At 36.7% G+C, this 24,321-nt stretch overlaps 1 protein-coding gene across 10 annotated transcripts in view; it reads right to left on the minus strand.

Annotated features, from left to right (window-relative positions):
* PPFIA2 (PTPRF interacting protein alpha 2) overlaps window positions 1-24,321 on the minus strand; it is a 285,512-nt gene that overhangs the window by 51,559 nt on the left and 209,632 nt on the right. For all 10 annotated transcript variants that reach the window (XM_060777389.2, XM_060777385.2, XM_060777383.2 and 7 more), the window contains 8 exons: window positions 18,354-18,575; window positions 15,929-16,075; window positions 13,819-13,953; window positions 7,811-7,894; window positions 7,284-7,415; window positions 6,088-6,150; window positions 3,623-3,714; window positions 946-1,081 (listed from right to left, as the gene is read on the minus strand). In XM_060777389.2, the coding sequence (XP_060633372.1) occupies window positions 946-1,081; window positions 3,623-3,714; window positions 6,088-6,150; window positions 7,284-7,415; window positions 7,811-7,894; window positions 13,819-13,953; window positions 15,929-16,075; window positions 18,354-18,575 (1,011 nt within the window). The remainder of the gene's footprint in view (window positions 1-945; window positions 1,082-3,622; window positions 3,715-6,087; window positions 6,151-7,283; window positions 7,416-7,810; window positions 7,895-13,818; window positions 13,954-15,928; window positions 16,076-18,353; window positions 18,576-24,321) is intronic.

Below are 24,321 nucleotides of genomic sequence, written 5' to 3' on the forward strand. Positions count from 1 at the left end.
AAAACTGCATTCATCTGTGTGGGGATGATAGCAATTGTGAACGGCACATCTTGAAGGGTTGGGTTGGGAAGTCTGCTGTGAAAATGTGAGAGCCTAAAATGGTTTGGACAGACTAGGGGACCTTGTCACATTAACCTCAATTTCGTAACATTTCACCTGGACACCCTTTTTCCTTCCCCCATCATACAGGAGGAACAGGACAAGTCACATTGGCCTTTCCCCCATCGGATGGGGAAAATGATAGGAAAATGTGAGTAATGCCATCAGAGCTACCCAAAACCCATTTACGTTTCCATTGTGGCAGAGGAAGTGTCTTGTGATGCTTCCTCACCACTTTGGGATAAATGGGGGCTGGACCAAGCCAGCATCATCTGATGGCGCTTGGTAGGTCCCCTCCCTGAAGAGCAGCCAGGGGCAAATTTACTCCTTTGTGATGAGGTAAAGAAGATGACCTGTCATCTTTATTGTACATTCCTGGAGGGCTTCTCTTAATAGAAACAGGATATTGGACATAATTTCAAGAAGCTGAAGGTGAAAGCAACATTTTTAAAAGGAAGATTCTTTTAATTTTAACAAGTTGTTTCAAGAATTATGAACTATACTAGAAGCTTAAACCTGTCACTGTGACACATCTGTGGCATGTAGTATAGAAAGAGGAAGGAACCTGAGGGAAGACATTGGCTGTCACAAGGACCCCCCTAGTTTTATTAGAGTCCGGCAGTTGGTGTGCTTCAAAAAGTTACAATATAGCAAAACCCATGAGAATACTACAGAGAAGGTTCAGCAATTTCTATTGCTAAAATAAGGTCCTACTTTTGTTTTGATGGTACAATTGGCTATATTTATTCATACATAATTCCTTGTGAGTTTAATAGACTTTCCAGGCAAGTATTCATATGGTTGCAACTGAACTAAGGATAAGAACAATAACATAAAAAGATAAACCTTTGGTTCATCTCTCCGGATTCCCATGCGGCCTCTTCTAGGTCTTCTTATCACTTTAGTAGACCTATAGTCTGGTTGACTATCAACTAGTGAGCCCACAGAGTATCTGAGTTCTGCTGATGAATCAAGATGGGGTCTGAAAAATAATTGTGGCTCATAAGTAAGAAAAAAGAAAAGAGCTGCAAAAGCAAAAACGTAAAAATGATTTATGTAAAGGTAGAGGTCTTGTTAGTTCTATAATCTTATTCTACAAACAATAATGAAAGCTGGGTTGTTGTAGGTTTTTTTCGGGTTATATGGCCATGTTCTAGAGGCATTCTCTCCTGATGTTCCGCCTGCATCTATGGCAAGCATCCTCAGAGGTAGTGAGGTCTGTTGGAACTAGGAAAATGGGTTTATATATCTGTGTAATGACCAGGGTGGGACAAAGAACTCTTGTCTGCTGGAGCTAGGTGTGACCACCTTGATTAGCATTTGATGGCCTGGCAGTGCCTGGGGCAATCTTTTGTTGAGAGGTGATTAGATGTCCCTGATTGTTTTCCCTCTGTTGTTTTGCTGTTGTAATTTTAGAGTTTTTAATACTGGTAGCCAGATTTGTTCATTTTCATGGTTTCCTCCTTTCTGTTGAAATTGTCCACATGCTTATGGATTTCAATGGCTTCTCTGTGTAGTCTGACATGGTGTTTGTTAGAGTGGCCCAGCATTTCTGTGTTCTCAAATAATATGCAGGCGAAACGTCAGGAGAGAATGCCTCTAGAACATGGCCATATAGCCCGAGAAAACCTACAACAACCCAGTGATTCCGGCCATGAAAGCCTTTGACAATACAATAATGAAAGCTCTACAGTTGATTTTAGAAAATACTGTGAGGGAAACAAAGCTCTGATTTATTGTAATAAAAACAGAATTATGAGTAAAACTTCAAATAAAAGGCAATTGTTTTGAAAACCAGTGTGGTGTAGGGTGGATAGAACATTAAGAAACGAAATAGAGAAGCTAGGGTTTAACCCCCAAATCAGCTATGAGGCTTTTCAAGGATTTAGAGAAAGTCCCTTACATCTCCTACTGAACTATCAGAGAAAAGTGATGGAAGGATGAAAATTGGATCACCTTAACACAATCTATGGATGCTTTAGAAATTTCATCTTCTAGAACATGGCCATATAGCCCAAAAAACCTACAACAAACCAGTGATTCCTGTAAATTCCAGCGTGAACTGCCCGGAACTACACCTCCTAGGATAATATGCATAATGAAACATAGGAATCTTTCAAGTGTTGCATCTCTCAGAATTTTGCAGTGCCATTCTTGGGTTTGTAAGGTTTGTTTTAGGAAGATACACTAAGGATTTGCTTTGTTAAATTATTCATTCCCACAAGAGAGAATGAATAGTGGGATCAATCTTTCCCCACGGTCAGACATCTTTGAAAATGATGTAATTTTTGAAGAGGTATTGTGTGGGTAGAATGTCTCTGGCAGTGGTGAAGGGGAGGTCAATGGGGTGTGTGTGTGTGGGGGGGGGGGAGGATTCAGCCAGTCAGCCAATGATCAGGAGGCTGTAAACTCATACACCCTCCCATTGTGCAATATTAAGACATGAGCTTTTTTGAGACAAGCGGAAAACTGAGAAAGAATTTGAGAAAGATATTCCTTGTTGAGTTTTTCAGATGCTTGACTCTTGTTTGTTTGCCTAGGAGCATATGAATATTCTTTACACATCTATTGTACACATTTCAAAATGCATAATTTGAAAGAAAATACATTTAGATATGTGCACTGTATTTTAAAAACTCATCTTTTAAAATTGAATTTAAAAACGATTAATGTAGAAACTGTCTTTGGAATCAATGCATGTGAAGTGATGAAGATTATAAATTGACAGATCATCCCAATATATATATAATAATTAAAATCAGCTATAGACAATAAAATTAACTAAGCAACACAAAATAATGAGTAGTACAACAATTAACACACTTTTAAAAGTCTTCCACAAACCATATGATTCTAGAAAAGTGCCATACAGTTTTATAACTGCAATTAGCTGATAGTTGTTCATTTTTAAACATGCATACAACATCTGTGCAGAGATGTAATTATAAAATCTTAACCATAACTTTAATGGCCCTTGCAAATCCACATAAACGTTTTATTGATAACTCAGTGTACACTTTCCCCAGTATTTTTAAAAAGAGACAAAAATAATTTATTTTGATATCAATTACACAGTTCACATTTTTGCAAGTTGTGTAGTTTTCCCTTTGACTGTCCCACCATTTCCACACATCATAGAGAAAATCCAGGATAGACTATCTATACTTCATTCAGGAAGTGCAAACAAACCTGATCTATATCAATGGTTTTCAACCTGTGGGTCCCCAGGTGTTTTGGCCTACAACTCCTAGAAATTCCTGCCAGTTTACCAGCTGTTAGGATTTCTGGGAGTTGAAGGCCAAAACATCTGGGGACCCACAGGTTGAGAACCACTGGTCTATATTAATCCCAATTTGAGTTAGACCCATTGTTAACAATGGGATTTTGGTAAGTATGAATTTAAAAGTTCCATTTATTTCAATGGATAAGGTTTCACTTGGGCAAACAATAGATGTAGCCTCGTGACTTCAACACATTATGATTAAAACATGTCTAAGAAAATGAAATCGGTTTACAGTATTACCTTGACAATGTGGGATCAATTAAAGAACCTGTTCTTATTTTCAGCTGATCCATTTCAACCCTTAGCTTGTCAATTTCATCTGCCAATCTTTCCTATAAAAAAACCCCAACAGATCCCACCATTTGACTTTAGATCAAGATTCATGATGTTTAAGCTCTTGACAAGAAATAATAAAATTATTATACCCTTTACAGAGTTGTAAAGGTGAACAATACATATTATTCCAATAGAAAGTATCTGGCTCAAGACAACTAAAACAATTATGCAGACTAAGAAAATATTTTTTACAATACTGGAAACTATTAATGAGAGATTTGAGGAAATTGTTTCTTTCTCAGTTAAACTAACTTTACAGATGATTCTGGTAATTCCAGCTATTCTGGTAATTCCAGCTACAATGGGATTTTGGTAAGTATGAATTTAAAAGATTGTTGAGTCTTTTTCACATTTTTTTCATATTTTCATTTTGAGGACTTAAATTTTGTTTGTAGTAGATTTTTCAAGTGAGTCAGACATAATAACCAGGAGCAAAGACAAAGTTGGTTTCCCTCCAATAAATAAATTGGCCTAGTGTAGCCTAGTATCATAACATTTTTGAATTATGATAGAATAGCAACTGCAGTTAACATATATGAAGTAGATTGGATGAAAAAACAGAAGAATAGGAATCAAGTTATGAATCTCCTATGTCTCTCACATTATAGCTCCCATATTCCTGAAGATGTTGTGCTTGAGTATCCAAGGATTTACTGAAATAGCATGTGATGAGTAATGGGGGTAAGGGCTTTACCAGGAATAATAAGATGGGAGAATTACAGAAGTCTCCCTGCTTTGGCAAGACATCTTTGGATCCAAAAATATATGAGTATGGTATATTTGCTAAATTCGGTAAGAATGTATAAGATAAGATTGTGATTTTCTGACAACAAGAAAAGACACAAATGTTGAGATAAGTATAATTGGAAAGATATACACTCTGGGAAAGATATACGCTCTGGGTACTTTTAAAAAAAGAGAGATTGTGTTTTTTAAAATATTGAAATAAACAAACCATATAATGAGAAATTTGTGAGTCATTTGTCTGTTGTCTAACCTCATCCACTCCTGCTAAAAATATCATTTTAGCAACAAAATAACAACTAAGTTAAGATATATTTGCCTACAATTTGTTCCAATCCTGTTGAGTTCTGATATCACATATTATATCACTAATTTGGCCTCTGGTCTCAGGGTTTGGCTGCGTTTTTCTCCCAGTCCTTTCCTATTGCATCTACTTCATCTGATATACCCAGTAAATTATTTTATGTTAAAGTATAAAGTAGTTAGCTCAATTTATGTTTACTACTGGCTTTAAGGCAATAAAATATTTTAAAAACAAAAAAATGACATTTGTTAGAAATGCTTATGATGAATTTGACTCGTTCATTAAAACAACGAGAAAAGAATTAAATTGTGTTGAGCAGAAAAGTGCAATTTTAAACAATTTTAGTATAGCTGTCAAGAGCCAGTGTGGTATGAGCATTGGACTGCAATTCTGGAGACCACAGTTCAACTTCCTATTCAGCCATGGAAACCCACTGGGTGACTGTGGACAAGTCACACAGTCCCAGAAAACCACATGACAGCTCATGTTTTGGCCCTGAAAAAGGAAAAGATTCTGACCACCAACAACTGAGAACTAAATGTTGCATGGGAATACATTCCCAAAGGGACTAGTATCGCCTAAGAGTTCAGAACAGGATAGCTGCATTAGAATGCAGTAGCTTAGAGAAAATTCATGTTACAAAGGAATATGCTGACCACCACAGATTTTGGTGCCTCAAATGTTACACCTGTTTCTGGGTATATTTGGTCTGCTAATTCCAAAAATGGTACCGGTTTTCCTCTATCTATTCTAGCTTTTGAGACACAGAACATATGCCATATATCAGTCTTCATCTGCTCACATATGCCATATAGCAGTCTTCATTTACCCATAGAAAACAGTGATAACCTTATTTAAGAAATTGGAGTCTATCTAATGCAATTTTCTAGATCAGTACCCCAAAATAACCTCAGGAACAGGTCTAAAAACTAAGATATGAAGAAATGTTATTGTTGCTGGATTGTGATAGTCAGTCAGCTCAAATGTATGAATCAGTCAATGTTTTGAAGGGATATGCCATGTTTATAATGGGGCTTATACATCTTAATAAGATGAAGAGCTCTCAAATCTTTTATACATTTACTTTGGAATAAATTCTACTTGGTGTCTCTTTTACCCTACAAGATTTATAATGTGAGATATTTAAATTTTCTTTCCAGGGAGCTCTAGTGTCTCACCAAACTGCAAATCTCAGGATTCCACAGAATGCAGCCATGCAATTGTTTGCGTGACATGACATAACACCCAGAGAAATGTACATAAGACTGGAGTCTATAGCTGATTACTTGGATGGAGCTGTCCTGTAGGTGTTTAAAAATACCTTATCATGTAACGATTCTTCTAGGTTTTTTCTAAAGTTTTCTGATTCTTGTATCAAAACATTCTAGAAGAGAGAAGAAATTAAAAGTTAAAATCAGAGATAGCAAAAATAATTCATCAAGGTAAGCAAAAGAACCTATAGTTACATTTGTGACTTCTCCTCATGTAATCGGAGTATCCAAAATTTGCCATTTCAAACAAATAAGTCTGCTGGTAATAGTCTTTTCTGAAATTATTACTGACTGGCATTAATATGTTGAAGTTCATAAAGCAACACAATTATATGCTAAAGGAAGCACCAGGCAACTCAACAATTTGGGTACAGCCACATGAGCAAGTTGTGCTGGTAAAAGCAGTAACATTAAAAATAGAGCTTATTATCTTCTTGAACAAATGACAGAAACTTTAAAAGATAAAAAGCATCAGCTAGCCTGAATTCTGCAGGCACAGTTGGGCATCTACAATCAGGGCTGATATTGGAAGTTGCTTTAGTTGGGTTGCTTTAGAAAGGGAAGGAGGAGAAAAGAAGAGGGGAGAAGAGAAGGACAAAAAATAGAAGGAGTGGGAGATGAAGAAAGAGAGAGAAAGAAAGGGGGGAAAAAGAGAGGAAGGAAGAAGCAGGAAAGAAGGCTGTTAAGGAGGCTGAGACATACTAATAATCAGTACTGGCCATTCAAGCAGTCACCTACTTGTACTTTCAAATTCAATGCCCCTGCCCATTGTGGTACTATTTGCTCACTAGAAATTTGATCTTGAGGAATCTACCATGACAATTGCCAACTCACAAAAGAACACTCTATGGTTGGGATAAACATGATAAAGGGCAGTGAGGATGACAGCAGAAACTTGCACCCACATCACATTCTCATAGAGCTCTTTTGGCCAAACTGATAAGGGAACACCAGTATCACTGGTAAGTCTGGCCATGAACATAGGCCCATCAACAGTACCATACTGAGGGCCTAATAGTCTTATGCCATTCCACTGTACAACTCTTCAGTTGCGTATGAGGAAAGACATCAGAGAAAGAAAGGTCAATGTGAAGTGGAATTGCACTCCCAGAAAGAGAAAAGGAGATTATGGTGTATAGTAGAACAAACTATTTAATAGAAAAGAAGTGGAAAAAATCATAAATCAAAGTCAATGTAAATATGGCAATAATATTGCTGTGTATTTGTTTTGCTGGTGCTGTCATACCTTTTCTTCTAGTGCTGCCATTCTCTCTTTTAGGTGTAGCTGTAGGCGCTCGTTAGATTCTGTCAAAAGTCTGTCCACTGTATCTGATAATCTCTTGTTGTGCTCTTCATTCATTTTTTCTCGTTGCCTAGCCTTCAGAAACAAAATGGACAATCCCTCAATTAACAACATTTTAATCAAAGACAGATGCTGCTGGTGCCGCATTACAGCAGCAAAACATATACTCCTGGAGCATAAAATGTATGAGCACTACTGCTGAAAAAGGAAACTGCATAAACGTGACAAACCTACACGTTTTTTACACTCACAGCACATATTATGTATGTATGTAAGTGAAGGAAAATGCATGAAAACTCTTAAACTCCTGGCCTCATCTCAATTTTCAGATACAATCTGTAACTACAATAAACCAAGGGTTTAGAACAATAGGCTCTTCCAGATTAAAGAAAGAATTTCCACATCAGAACTTCACAATTATTAAACTCTACCCAGGAAAACTACAATATAAGTCATCTTCATGCACATACTCTTTGGAGTTCCTGATTCTTCTCTTCCAACTGAGCCTCCAAATGCCTCATACGTTCTTCAATGTTGCCATGTCTTTCTTCTGCCTATTAAAAAAATAATATGCATTGGTCTGAAACCTATAGAACTATGTGAGTCAAAATTCTAATTTTGTTTCAAAGAAAACATAAAGCAAGCTACTACTAACTGCAAACTTAGTTTTTTAAAATAAATATTATTCAAACAGGCAGCTGAACAGCATTGCTTGAAATGTGTCAGCTACAAGGGCCTGTTACATCCAAGCATCCAGCAAAATGTTGGAGATATTTATGAGCAATGAAATCAGCCAAATGTAACATGCAAACTGTGCATGGTTTGAACACAAACCTGCCATCATAAAATTGTAAGCTCTTTAAGCACTGTACTGCACAATGGTTGATTATCAATAAAATAAATACACAAATTAAACAAAACAAGTTCTTTAAAATATGAAACAAAATCAGATGGATTCTATTTAGCAATAGAAAGTAAAGTCCAGTAGGACTACCTTCCTACGTATGGAGATCATTTCTTGGAGTTTAGCTTCCATAACATATTGATAATCATCAGATGAGGTAGAAGAGGTTGGATCAGACTAACAAGTCAAGGAAAACGAGAGGGACAAAATTGAAAAATCAGAACTAAAGACACCAACACTTAACAGAACACAGCACAGAATGCTCAAAAGAAAAGTGTGATTGCAAATTTAATACTAACTGACAAAATTTTATGTAGAAGAAACCACACTTACAGGAGGATGACATGAGGCAGTTGATGTGGATGAACTAAAACATGGAATGCTAAAAAAGCTAACAACCTAAGTATGGAAATTCCAGGTTAGTGATGGCTGGCTGATGAGAAATCACTCTTCCTCAGTAGAGGAATATTGAAATCAATTACGGAAAAAGGAAAGATCCAATTGGAATTTTGGTAAACTTAGCACCAAAGTCTCACTTTTAAAAGCCAGTGCCAGAATGTGTGTGTTTTTAAATAATCAGTCCTGTAATCTTATAATAATGAAAACAATGTGTATTATGCTACAAAATACACTAAATCATGTTAATTAAAGATCCATATCAAGATAGGTTCCTGTACAGACAGAAAATCAAACACCTTAGGGGCACGTACTACAACTATTCCAATTGACTATGGCCCCTTCTATACTGCCATATAACCCAGATTATCAATTTGAACTGGATTATATTAGTCTATACTTTCATATGATCCAGTTCAAAGAAGATAATCTGGATTTTATATGGCAGTGTAGACCTATGACAAAAGTTACTGAGTTTGCATATATCCAATGGCTACTTTAGTGCTTAATCTCATTGTGGCAGGATGAACCACAATTGAGGCAAACAAGTAATCAAGCAAGTATATCAGCATGGATTCAATGACCAAGAATGAAGCTACATAAGGGAAGAGGGAGGGCATCCCCCCCTCCCCTAAGAATACTGTCCACAATGAAATGTTTTTTCAGTCTCCAATTTCTAATATATTTACTGTTTTCACAATCACTTGGTAACTCTGTCTTCTCTTTTCTTGAAATGCCAAAACTGTATTTCAGTTTAATCAAGCCAAATCTAGTCTATTAATTTCATGCTAGGATAGCTTTACCCAATATGCCAATCGGGGATTGTAAAAGTTGTAGTCCAAAGGAAGGAGAAACCTGGGAGCTCTCAGTATAATCAAAAGAAGAAACTGAAGACACAACTCAAGATGCTCATAAAATTGGTTGTTTTTACTGGTTTTAAAGAAAGTGCCCAGGACTTATTACCAATTAAATAACCTATGTATCTTGATATATATCTCCACTTTGTTCTATGGATGATGCAGCCTGAGGGGATCAGATTGGGGAAACTTGTCCCAGGAGTAAAAAGGTACTTGTCAAAGATTTCTGCAATTGCAGGTAACAAACCCAAATGTTTATCATATATCTGGGAGGCCATCATCAATCATTTGAAGGCTTAAAAGACCAATTTGCAACAAAGAGAAGATACTGTCAATAACATATCAATAAACAGGTTTTAGAAAGCATTCAGAACAACATTAATATTTCATATAAAATATAGCTGCCTAACTAATTCAGTATTTTACAGAGCATAAGACAAAGTGACAATTTGTTTACAAGGGAACTATTTATCTTACTTGTAACTCTCGATTTCCCCATATCCACAGATATGCAGTAAGATCACATACATGTAAGATTGCAGCATGGAAAGTTACTTTTCAGAAGTAACTTGTTTATATTTGCAGTTCCAAGGATGGAACATCTCCCCAAATATCTGCCACTTAGCTATTTAAAAAGTACAGTAGCTCTTTAATATTTAGCGGTAACGAAAACAGCTACTTTCAGTTACTTTTTGAATGTAAAGCACAGCTGAATTCAACAAACTACTGCTTTGTAAATGTAAATGTGTCAAAATAGCTTTCATCTGAGTCTTTCATCATCTTTCCTATTTTCAAGAAGGGCAGTTTTTCATAAGAAGAAAGTTGCTTTTAAAACCAAACAAACACCAAACATGGGCAGAATTCAAACATTAGGATTTTCACCTGCACTGAGGTGGAACAGCTTTTCAATTCCCCATACATCAAACAGAGGTCACAGAGGATTTTCCCCTTCCATCATTTAAATGTGTGGCTCCTTCCTAGTTTAGAAACTCCTTTTCCCCAGAGCTTTCTGCAAATCTCAGTGTACTTTAAAAAATACACCAAGAATAATTTTAATTTGTTCAGAATTTGAGAGGGTAAACTAGGTCTGCTATAGGTGAATGAATTTGGTCATTCTTATAACTCTCAATTATAAGCACACACAAGTGCAGAATATAAGATTACAGTGAGGTATTAGATTAAGAAATGTTAGACCATATTGCCAACACAGCACAGTACAAGAAGTTCTTACATGAATGTGCAGTCAACAATTCTCATTTAGCTTGCTGTCTACTGATTTTTGAAGTATGCCCATCTCAATGTATCTCTCAATGACATTCATGGAGAAGTATGCTCATTCGGGAACATTTCTATGTTTTTCAGGGCCCCTTACACTCTCCATTTGTGTTATACCTGTTTCTGTTGCTACATTATGTACATCTGAAAGCTTATACTTACCCATGAACAGAAAACTGTTTATCATAAAGCAATACTGAATTTTACAATCAAATAGATTAGACTTCCATGAGTTCCTGTGAATGTTTCAAACTATATGGCCATGATTAGATTTCTGATTAAAAGAGTGCACTGGGGGATGTGTTTTATACTACCTCATCAGATGGGCCGATTTGCCCATCATATGCTGCTTCCCCTCCATTTTTGGCACAGAGCCCTTCACATGCTGTACACGCACTTCCAGTCAGGCTCCATGCTGAAAAGGGAGAGGAAGCAGTGCACACCGCTTTCACCACAATATGGGAACCTTCCTGTGTTGCCTTCCCAGCAATGGGGGAAAGCCGGGTAGTGACATGGTAAGGTGGACGATGTGGCCTGTGGAGTGGCAGCTTCTTCATGTCCTTGCCAGGAGCCTATGGATTTGGCCCAATGTGGGGAGAATTCATGGACCCTTTTGATGAGTTTTCCAAAATCTTGACTGAGCTGAAAAATATGTATGTAAATATCTACAGAAATAGCAGTTATCATTTTGCATAAAAGAAAAAAAACCCTAAGAATCAATTTTTTGTGTGCGTGGAAGTATGGAGTTTTTCATCATGGGCGATTACTTGTGGCCATGTATTATTGTCTTCCGAAGGTAGAGTCTTGGCGATGGATCTGCAAATGACGCTCTTAAGTTGAGGAAAGATTCCATCACCATTGCATTTGAAAAATCATGCAAATCTTTTGGGAAGACAAACGTCAGCATTCTGGAAGAAGCAAAGACCACCAGCATTGATGCAATGATTCTCTATCATCAACTTCACTGGACTGGCCACATTGTCCAAATGTCCGATTGCTGTCTCCCAAAGCAGTTATAGCGTTTTTATGTTTGAAGTAAAAGGGATTATTTTGATCTATCAACACAATTGTTGCTCTGCACTACCAGCTCCAGGAACATGGGTTTACATCCACAAAAGCTCATGTGAAAATAAAAACCAGTTAAAGGTGCTGCCAGAATTATTTTTCTCTTCCCTCCCCATCTTTTCTGAAATAAGGAATGTGTCTCTATTTTTAGCGTATGCCATCAAATGAGTTATTTCTGAACACATTCTATTTCTATGCATGCTCATTCAGAAATCAGTAGAGGGACTGAGTGCCAATGATGTATAGATAGGAATGCAAAGGTATGCCTAGATTAAAAAGTTATAATCATTTGATACCACTTTAACTGCCATTGCATTCTAGGCTTTATAGTAATTATAGACACCATATTTAAGAGACCTTGCTACAGTAATTTGACAGAGAATTTTAAATTCCTCATTCAACTGCAAAGCCTAGGATTCTGCAAGAAAGAACCACAACTGTTAAAGTGGAATTACAATATTTTAATGATTCAGTGAAGATACACTCTAAATTCTATGGGGAGAAAAGGAAGTACCATAAAGTGCTTTGAAATAGGCTTCTGCATGGATCTGTTTTTTTTTTTTTTTAAAAAAAAAAACTCTTTGGTTGGTTCGGTTGGTAATGGCATGAGCTCTGCTGCCAATTTTTTTGGCCACAACAGAACAGCATCTGTTGAAAACCCGGCTGGTTTCCATTTCTTTTGGTTATGGGTAGAGAAGCAGCTGCTAGAAGGGAAAGCATCCCAGAAAGAGTTATTTCTTCATCCCTTTTCTTAAGCCCAGGTCCCTCTAAATACAGAAAGGAAAGGATCACAAGAAGCAGGGTTTCTTAAGCCCTTACCTTAAACTGGGGACTCCTCTAAATACAGAGGGAAAAGGATCACAGGAAGGGGCATTTTTAAGCCCTTACCTTAAACCTGAGTCTCCTCTAAAGAGAGACTCAGGAAAGGGGGCTTCTTAAGCCCTTGCCTTAAATCTAGGAAGCCTCCCCCCCACCCACCCACCCATTGCTGCCAATGGGCTGGATTGAAAATGAATATTTCAGTTCCCTGGATCAAAAATGGATTTCTATCCTTCCGAATTTGGATAGGGTCCCCATTGAAATCCGGGGCACCGAAATGGATCAAGGTTTACCTGGAATGTACAAGTCTAGTTTGAAACATCATTATGTGTATTCTGCAGAGGAAGTAGGCATGACCCGTGTCTGTCCCCTTTTTGCTTCTCGGATAACACCCAAGCTGAAAATTTACATATTTCACAAGAGAGGAGATATGCAAGATCCAGATGTGTATCTACATCAGAGCTTATAAAAGCTACTTTTTTGGACCACAACTTTCAGAATTATTTAAACACGATGGTATTTGTGCTCTATGACAGCTTGTGGACCGAGTATCTTGGTAGGTGTACTTTATACTGAAATAGTAGGGGCAACGCACTATGTTCAATCCACAAGCCACCCACAGCTGTAGCATAAAACAGGAACATCTCAAAGCTTTATGCACAATCCATAAGCTGCTTGTTACACTATCGTGCAACACTGATTCATCTGAGCAGAGCTAAGAAAAGAAAATAGGTTGAGCTTTGTTGCTTATTTTTTTCATGAAAAGTGATCACTGTGTTTCTCTGAAATAATGTGATGTAGAAAATCATGGGAAAAAATCCAATGGCAAATAAAGTTCATGATTTTTAGCAGAACTGGATTAATCATAATTCTTTTATAATACCAAGTATTATAAAATAAACTTCTTCATAATATTGGAGAAATGTACTCAAGCCAGACAATAAATACAAAGCAATACCTCTGCCATCAAAATAAGCTAAAGCAAATAATGTTGTATGTGAAATTACTATTTATTTACGGTGCCATTAAGTAGAAGCATCTTGTCCACTCCAAAAGAGGCTTTAATTGCTGATGGTGATGCTGAAGGAAGGAAAAAGGGATGAAAATCAATGTTAAAGGAAAACATTTTTCTGAAATTAACCTGTTCCTAACTGCAAGTTACCTTTGTGAGGGCTGCAATTCTCTGAGCCAATTCTGCTTCCACTTCAGGCAAAGTTTCTGCTTTTCGCATTGTTTGTTGCAGCTTTTGCTCAGCTAGCTCAAGGCGTTCTTGCAGCTGTCTGTTTTTTTCTTCCATCTGAAATCCAGAAATTGTTTGATAATGAATACAAACAGTCTCAGAAAGAATGGAATGAAGGGGGGGGGGGGACCAGTTTGCTAAACAAGATGTAATACTAATCATCAGCTTTATTCATATGCAGTGGTCCAGTAGCCAAGCTGGATAAGAATGTTTGGAGTTATAGAGAAAAAGTAACTTTTCCAAACTTTGGCTTGATAAATGTGTGAATTTTGGCACATATTTAATCGTGGGTGCATAGACAAAGGATTGGCACAGAAGCAGGTATGGTGTTTTTTTAATTGAAGCCGGGTAAAAGCAATGCATGTCTAAAACACATGAAGACAAATAAAAAGCAAGCAAGTTCAGGACAAAATTGCAAAAAATCCCAGGCAAAGGTTTTTTTTAAAGGCAGGGAAATAAGTATTACTTCCTGCAATTAAAACATTTTTTTTCATGTCAGGAACAACTTGAGAAACTGCAAGTTGCTTCTGGTGTGAGAGAACTGGCTGCCAGAAAGGACATTGCTCAGAGGATGCCCAGATGTTTTGATGTTTTTTGCCATCCTTGTGGGAGGCTTCTCTCATGTCCCTGCATGAGGAGCTGGAGCTGACAGAGGGAGCTCATTCGGCTCTCCCTGGATTCGAACCTCTGGCCTGTCAGTCTTCAGTCCTCCCAGCACAAGGGTTTAACCCACTGTGCCACCAGGGGATTCATATTAAAACATATTCATTTATGTAAATGGAATACTAAATAAACCACGTGAAATTATGATTGTAACAGGAGAAAAGTGAACAAATGGTTTGGGTTGATAGAAATACTGAACACTAGTATCAGGAAAAATGTTAGTGGCTATTGATGTCAGATATTGCTATAATGGTGAAGATGAAAAACTACTAAGCCATCTTAGTCAAGGGCAAGAAGAGTTTCAAGTTTGTCTCTTAGCAGTATCACAAGTATGATTTTTTTAATATGCCCAACAACTCAAATATGCTATAATAAGAAAGGTCATATTGTCTGTGGCTATCATGACTTTAGAAATTCTTATCTCCATGTTTTATGGGCAGAAGTTCTATATCTCTGCAAAATATATTGTTGGCATTCTGACTGATGGCGCAGTGGGTAAAAGCGCTGAGCTGCTGTACTTTCTGACCGAAAGGTCACAGGTTTGAATCTGGGGAGTGGGGTGAGCTCCTGCTGTCAGGTCCAGCTTCTGCCACCCTAGCAGTTTGAAAACATGCAGATGTGAGTAGATCAACAGGTACCGCTTTGGCGGGAAGGTAGCATCACTCCATGTAGTCATGCTGGCCACATGACTTCAGAGGTGTCAATGGACAACACCAGCTTTTCGGCTTAGAAACCAACCCCCAGAGTCGGACACAACTGGACTTACCATCAGGGGAAAACCTTTACCTTAAACTATTTCATGTTAGTTAACAATACTTGCACTCAACAAGAATAAATCTTTTCCTGACTGTCAGTGCATATCCTCATTCTTTTAACTGATAGATGGTCTAATTTTGGGATACTGAAAATCCCAAAGCTTTCTATTACATTTCATGGGTGGCTTTTTTTTTTTGCTGTGACAAGGGTTTTTTTTCTTTTCAGGCTATCTTGCCATTGTTCTGCCACAAAGCTTGGAAATATTATTATTAGAATATAAATTCCAAAATATTTATGGCAGTTGGGAGATTGGAGTGTATGTGTATGATATTAAATCAAAACTTTCTTAATATCTGCTGTTTTGATTTCACCAAATCTGAGTATACGATCTGACTAGGAGGGTACCAAGTATATTTCTATAACCTTCTATGTCCCAACCCTCTTATGAAAATGTTCTGGGATTTAGATCTGGATAAATTAAACCTAGCCTAAATCTGATACACTGTAGTCTCATTTTTTGCTTGAAAAACATAGTAATTCTCTCAATAAGATTTTTTTTTCTGGGTATCCTCTCACAGAGTTCATTTCTGGTCTAACAATGTAGATACTGAACCTGTCTCAGGAGGGCTTCCTTGTTTGCCAGCTCATTTTCCAGTTTATCATTCATGTCATGTATCGAGGTTGATTCCCTCTGTGCACTCAGATAACGCTTCTCAAGGGTGGTAATTCTTTCTTCCATGTCTTCTTTCTGTGCCATAGCCTTTAAAGAAGAAGAAGAATATCAAACACCAAAATCACCAATTGTTACATTATTATTATTATTATTATTATTATTATTATTATTATTAACACTAATGAAGTTGCACTCCATGAGAGAATTTTGCAACAATTAGTTGGTCAAGGCAGAATCTCAGGAAAAGCTGGACATATTGATTTTAGGCTGATATCTCACAGAATTCCACAGCCAAGATGGTTGCTGGCAAAAATGGCTGTGGGAAATCTGGGAAACAGTCTAAAAAGTATTTTTATTACTTTTATTTAGCTATGCTTCCCACACCCCTGTCATTTAATATTAAATTTAACCCTATATTTTGTATTGCATGTATTGCATGCATTTTACACTAGTTCACAATGTAATAAGTATGGTTAGAGTTTGATGTCCTTCGGTATCATATCAAGCAGTGGTTCTTAACCTGTGGGTCCCCAGGTGTTTTGGCCTACAACCCCCAGAAATCCTAGCCAGTTTACCAGCTGTTAGGATTTCTGGGAGTTGAAGGCCAAAACATCTGGGGACCCACAGGTTGAGAACCACTGATATAAAGAAAACATTCTCTTTACCGACCAGTAAGTTGCCTGGACATGCAGGGACATAGGAAGCATAAATAATTTGCTCTCCTCCTTTGGAAACTTGGAATAAAAACATATGCAGCTTTATAATAAATTGATGGATGTATTTGTCACTAGTTTCTAACACACTGCTTTATAATATTCCAGATCAGGATACTGATGTGGGGTAAAATTCTCTTTGTACATTTTGAATAAGTATACAATAATTTTATATTCTGACAAATTCTAATATTTTTCTTCTTTTCCCCCATATTTCCTTTTCTCATCAACTTCCCATAATGTGGCAATAAGAACATCCACAAACAAAAACAAATGTTAAATCTACTATTATCCTAAATTTCAAAATAAATTCTACTACTTTTTTATAATGAATATTGTTGCTAAAAGGGTATGAAAGATATGATTTAAAATCTGAACTAAAGATCCAATTATGTCAGAATGGCAATGATGAAACAGAATCATGGAGAGGCATTTCTCCCATTCCCTGTAATCCTCAAATCACATGGTCTCAACATTTGTTTTTGTTTTGAAAGATAGGGGAATTCTTGCCAGCGTGACATTTGGTTTCAGCCTGAATTTCAGCACAAATATATTCAAAAGTTGCTCAATGGATCATATATTTTGTGTGGAATATAGCCTCAGAAACTGGAAATTATCTTGCTCTTTTCCCATGTCATGTCACAATTCAGTTTCCATGAAACAGCCACTGTGTGCAGACTTCTTTAGTGGCTGCCCCAAGATCTTAAATTGTTCATTTGTATTGCTTTTCAGAAGAAACCCACAGCACCACAAATCTATTTGTCTCTCTTTTTATACCTCTCGTTTTTTCTATAGATACATGAATTACTCTTCAGTTCATTTGGTACTAAAGTTATTAAACTAGTGTTGACAAATGCTAGTCTTTCAAAGACTGGTGCTAGCATGTTCATCTATTTAGCACAGTGGTCCCCAACCTTTTTTTGACCAGGGAGCACTTGACCAGGGAGCACTTTGACCAGAGACAACTCTCCAACATTAGTACCACAAGGGTTACGAATCAGCTTTTGGTCAACTTTAGATTTGGTTTGGTTACTTGGGGTGCTGATTCATAAAACTGCATTGGATAAACCACATCAGCTCTAGTTTCTGATACAGAACATATGCTATCCAGTTGTCACCTGCTCGTCCACAGAAAACTGTATTTAATAAGCCTCAGCACCATAAGAGGGTTTTGCGAGACCAGTCGCTCTTGTTGCAATGGTGTAGTAATGGTGAGGCTGTGGACCATATTTTAGTTCTACTGGTGGTCCATGGACCACAGGTTGGGAACCACTGATTTAACACATTTTGAGGATATATACAATAATATGAAAAATGAACTTTTCAAAAAAAATTGCTTAACTATATTAATAGTACACTGAATTGCTATTGTTTAGACAAGGAAATATTCTAGAACACATGTGTTAAATGCAAGACCTGCTGGCTGTATCTGGCCTGCCATATCATTCTTCATGGCACATGAAGCTTTCAATGCCAGGGCAACATAATTATATTTATACAGTTTTACATTTTCAAGTAGCCCTTTGAAGGCTGATGTGGCCCATGGCGAATGTGCTTGACACCCCTGTTCTAGAGCTTGGATTAATAATATATGCCGCTTTATAATGAATGGATGAGTAGGGAAAAGGATAGGTATGGTGTAAATACTTTACCTCTCTAATGTCTCTCTGATATTTGCTGTTCAGTTCTTCAGTTTTAATGAGGTCCTTCCTAGCTGTTTCTGCATCTTGTTCTACCTCCCCAACTCTAGAAGACAATGCAGCCAAACGGTCCTTCATCTGAGCCATTTCATAATTTTGCTTTTCAAGAAGTTCCTGCAGTTCCATCAACTGGCTGTTTTCATCAGTCGAGTCTATAGAGCCATTAGACAGACGCTGCAAACATAGCATTAAATTTCTGTTACTAACATACTGAAGAAATAGAGGGAAAAGGCTTATGAAAGTACAATGTTTATTCTGTTAGTAATTCTCCTTACAATCTTGTTTTCTGCATGATTAAACATTCCAAAATAAATCGTCAGCCCCTAGAGAAATTTATACAAAACTATCAGGTGTTTCAACAGCAACAGACCAAACAATCATTATCACAACAATGGCTTGAATCCAACTGTTATTCCCAAAAGAACTAGGGCCATTAAATCAATGAGAACATAGTAAGCCAACACTCATGTATATTTACTTGCTTCAACAAGTCTCCTCTTCAGAGCAATAAAAAGAGATTTACATCAAAAACACTTAACAATGATGTTCAAAGTCTACTGTCAGCAATGATTGTGTACATCTGATCAATGTTTCCTTGAAGAAAGACAGCACAGAAACAGGGTTCTCAGAACACATTGCCTGATCTTGAGTCTCAGGGCCTAGGTCATGTTGTCTAGGCCTGGAATGAAGGTAAAAGAATCTTAGTTTGCTACCTTTATAAAATACATTTACTGTATATTTAAATATGGTATGTGCGTCCATGTAATGTCATCTGTTAGACTTGCTGTTGTTGTGACCATCCTAGCGACATCACTAAGGGACACTCTCTGTGATATTAGAAGGGGTTGATTTTGTAGGTTTAAAATCTTAGGGTTTAGGATAGTCTTGACATGGTAACTCTACACAGAAGATTGGTTTCTATGTGCGTATGCATGTGTACATAAATACAATCCCTTCAAAAATTAATCCTTTCAAATTTTAAGTAGCAAAGAAATATGTTACTTTTTCTAGCATCCTTGGAATAACCAATGGGGCCACCATGACAGGATCTAGGGACTCCACTTGCCAGAATGATTCTTCCTAATATGGCCTTTCTTATTAATTGTTTCATAACTCAGTATTTTGGTAGTGCTATAATTCATTAGGATGACTACAGAAATCTTTTTATATACCTTGCTTTATTTCTGATGTAATTTTCTTTGACGTATTAATATTTTTCAATTTCAAAAACAGAGATACATTTACTTGCATTTAGTGAGCATATCAATGTAATTGTTTTCAGGACTGCTTGATCTCATTCTCTTTAATTTCCTTTCCCAAAACTTTCTAATGCTAACTAGGCCAAATATATATTATTGGTATGGACAATGATTTTATTATTAGGTCTGAGATTCATTAGGTCAGACACCAAAGCAGTGGAATTACATTATGTAAACTACAGAATTGAACTATACTGAATTTGTATGTTGATACAATAAAGTCCTAGCTACTCTCACGGGAATATAACTCTGGAACAATAATAACTGAAGATGAAAATGCGATTGGTTGGTTGTCTTGCCTTGGAGCAAATTCATACATTATGCTCATCAGCTCATTTTTACAAATAAGAACTTATATGAGTGGTTGACTTGTGTGAGTAATAACAGGATCTGATTATATAGTATTAGCTTTGTTAAATTAAATTTTTGTTTTAATATAAAAAAACCCGAATCTTTGCAAACATTTTCTTTAATAATTTGGTATCCCATCAAGCATACATCCTGAAAACAATTGATTAATAGATAGCTTTATTGTCATTTACCATCATTCTGCATTGAATTTCCATAATATGAAGTAGCAAAGAGAATCAGATTTAAGTTTTCATCTCAACAAGGCATTTTGGCTGTAAACAGAGATGCTGAATTGAGCCTCACCCAATTAGAAAGAATAAAAAAGTAAAAATAAGCTGGATTGAAACCTCATATTTGTCATAGTCTTTGTGTTTTCCAGTCAGTAATGACACTTTCTGAACATGTAGTCTGCTTTATGATCATCACGCACTATTTCTTAGAAGAGGAAAAGGCTAAACATGATGATGGATTTTGAGTTCAGGCATTTCTTTATGCAACCATTGACTGTAGACCTACAATATGTGGAGATTGTTTTCTTTCTGCTGCCAAGTCTAAATATGGGTTTTTGTGAGTCTAAGTTGCTTTTAAACATACATGTATACAGACTATCATCACCCCAGAACAGTTTATAGCATATTGTTTCACAAGCAACACCACCAACCAAAATGCTGCCAGAGTCAACCAAAGAGAAATACCTCAAGCCATTTTAAAGCAGCCAAAAAGGCTTTCATAGGTTTCATGACATGTAGAAAAAACATACAGGAATCCAATATCTTCATCAAAAGACAAATATTTGGCTGGTTTAAAAGGAGTATGGAAAAAAAATGTGAGCCACTGTTTCAGTATATTGCTTGAACAACTAAACTTTTCTTTCCAGGTCATTGCTATTTTTAAAAATAGCAATGTCATATCTATGATCAAGCCCAAAAATCAACAACTCCACACATGGTAGAACCATAGCAAAAGTTTTCTTTTTGTAGGAAGAGTCTTAATAGTTGTCTAAATATAGAATCAGTAGCCCAGAGGAGAAAACAGAAGAAAGATGAAAGTGCCATCAAGTAAATCTGATCTCAGGGATGGTATTAGCTACAAAAAAAGGAGGCATGCCATAGAGAAAAATAAAATTTTCAAAAATGTCCTGTGGAAAAACTGTCACAGAGAGCAGCAGAGATTAAATGTGGAAGAATTTCATAAAGGGGGAAAACTACAAATGGTTCATTGTTTGCAAGGTAGGAGAAGTCAAAAGTATGCTCATTGCTTTTCTTTCTAAAGTCTATGAAAATGAACACAAACAACTTGTTACTTGGCTACCTTCACTCTCCATAATAAAGTATAGCAGCAACAGCAATCCACTCTTTGGGTTGGCAGTGTATCAATACTGGGAAAGAGGCAAACATCTGGGATCATGCAACTAAACCATCATCAAAATACATGTAAGAAACACTAATACTGATGCTGACATACCATGTACAGGGCATGAACTGATTTACCTATTTATATTGCCTTGTATATCATGGCTTTCCAAATTTATTGCATAGTCATATTTATGACTTGATAATACATAACATTTTAATAAAAATAATAAAGTTCTCCTTCCTAATTAAGGCCTCAACTCTGTATTTACTTAGAAATAAATTCCACTGAACACAGACGGGTTTACTTGTTAATAAAATGTGGATACAAAATTTGAGTGCACATTTTGTACCCAGTTCTTCATAGATTTTAGATAGTTTTGAGAAGCTTGGCTTAATTGATATTTCCTAGACCGATCTTGCTAACCTAATATTCTCATATCACAAGACATACAGTTATCATATATAGCAAGAGAAACTATATTTATAATCTTCCCACATTTTCTCTATCATGCAATTACTCTTTAAATATACATTTCATTTTGACAGCCTAGCATTTGACTATCAGAATATTTAAACTTCATGATCATTAAATCTAAAGAGCTATACCTGTCATGGCTCCCTCTGCTGTACTCAACACTACCATGCAGAATTTTTCCCCTTCACTTTTTTTTATTTTTCCTAATTGAAAAGTTCAACAATAAAAACATTATCAGCAATCACAGTAAAATAAAGTATCATCTTATCTGTTCATACAGAGAAATCAACACAGGTAGTTTTACATATGGAAAGTTGCAGATGGTAAAACATCAAATATGCTGATTTTATAGTTGAAGAAACCATTCTCTATACTCCAGTATGAATCGTAAGCTTAAAGATGTGCTACTCTGTCATACAGTATCAGTTTCTTGTCACAATTTACAAGGTACAAATTCAGTCAGCTATATGCAACTTATCTTATTCTCACACAAATGCCTCTATCAGTCTTGTGGACCTTTTAAATTCTTGCTTAAAATGCTTAGTAACACAGCACACACCAACTTCTTCTTATCTACATTCATCTTCCTTTCCCAAACGCCTATTACATTTGGAGTTTCTTACCTCTCCTTTGTCCATTTTGCATTCCTTGTAAATCCTTTTGCCCCTTTTATGTACCAAAAAAGCAGATGTTCTGTTCTGATCAAGTTCAATGCACACATAGTTTTTCAATAAAATCTTTCCGTCATTATCCAATGACTGAAGCAAATAATTTGCAGATGAATACACTATGCACATTGTTTCCTAGATTCAAAGTATATTGTTGTGGACAGCTGTGTTTTGAGCTAGGATTATATTAATTTTCTAATTGAGAATATGAATCCTTTGAAGCCAAAGATCATGCCTTAACCTATGTTTCATATATCAAGCATAACGGGTGTATTTAATAAACCGAAAAATTGTGGCATCCAGTTCCTCAAAGCAAATTTTCTCCAAGCTACATTCAACCTCTGAAGGTCAGTAATAGCTCACTACATGTCCTTTTCATGAACTGCTTCACTTTATTTTTTCAAAGACAAACACCACATTTTTTTATTCTTTATGTCATATTCGCATTGAACGTGAAGGCACAACAGCAGGAAACATTGCCATGTGCACTGAAGCATAAACACGGGAAACATGAAGAAGAAAAAGAAACCCATTTTGATGATATCTACCTTAAGTTGATTAAAAGTCCCTTTATTAGCTTCTCTTAGCAAGGTTTATTCATAGTAAGTTTACCATTGCCTTCCTCTAAGGCTAATAGAGTGTCATATGCACAAAGCCAACCAGTAGTTCCTATGGCCGAGTAGGAATTCGAATACCGATCTCTTGTAATCCTAGTCAAGTATTCAAAGCATTGCATGACATTGGTTCCAAAACCTTTATTGAAGTGCAACTGGATAGTCACATAATATGGCAGGTATTGCTAAGATGATAAAACCCATCATGTATGCTATGTTGTCAGCAACCTTTGACATAATTGCTGAACCAAATATAATTAGTAAGGTGGTGTAAATAATTCACCTGAATCCTGAATAACAAAGTGGATGGGGCCACTTTATATGAGCTCTAGTCAGAAATGGAACAGCTATTTTCAGTTCTGAAAGTAAACTGAGTACAGGCTGAAACTTTTGAGCCAATCAAGATATCTGTACAACAAAAATAAGTAGGGGGAAAGGCAGGTTAGTTGACCTCTAACATGAACATCTAGGAAGACACAGAAGGTAGTTTGATGCAGGCAGGATGGGAGCTGAGGTTTGATCATTGACAGATCTATTGAGTAATCTTGGCTACAGAACATACCAACATTTTTTATTCTCAGGATCACATGAGGACACTGCAGTCACATAATCCATTGTTATCTTTTCCAAGCATCTCTTTGTTCTGAGAGGGCAGATTCTGATAGTGGCAAAAAGTGTTTAATTAAATTCCTTAAAGACATCAAATCCCATATTGGAAGTGAAGCAGGGTCAGCCCTAGTTAGCACTAGAATGGGAGATCACAAACAAACCTTTACTGATGTAGGTTATATTTCAGAGGAAGGAACTGGTAAAAACACCATTTTTGCCTAAGAAATTTATGGAGTCATCATAGCTTGATAGGTGGATTGAAGGCTCTGTAGCAGTTTATGAAGAATCTGATGGTTCAGAGGATGAGGAAGGGGATTTTGTGGTATCTCAGGAGGAGGTTTGGGGGGATAGAAATGGCATGGAGAAATGGGTAGTTCTCGGATGTTAGATAAAGTTAAATCTCTTCCCATGAGAATCTGCCAGAGCTTGCTCCTGAGAGGAATGTTGCGGATTGTGAGTTTTTCCCTAGGTCACAATGGCTGCAGCTGCACTGAGAGTGTGAAAGAGAGTCAGACTCGCTTTTATCAGGGGCTTTGAGAAAAGCAGCAAGGAGGGATATGGGGCTTTTAAGTGGGCTCCAAGTGGACCA

Source organism: Anolis sagrei, chromosome 5 (assembly GCF_037176765.1).
Source record: "Anolis sagrei isolate rAnoSag1 chromosome 5, rAnoSag1.mat, whole genome shotgun sequence".
NCBI lineage: Eukaryota > Metazoa > Chordata > Lepidosauria > Squamata > Dactyloidae > Anolis > Anolis sagrei.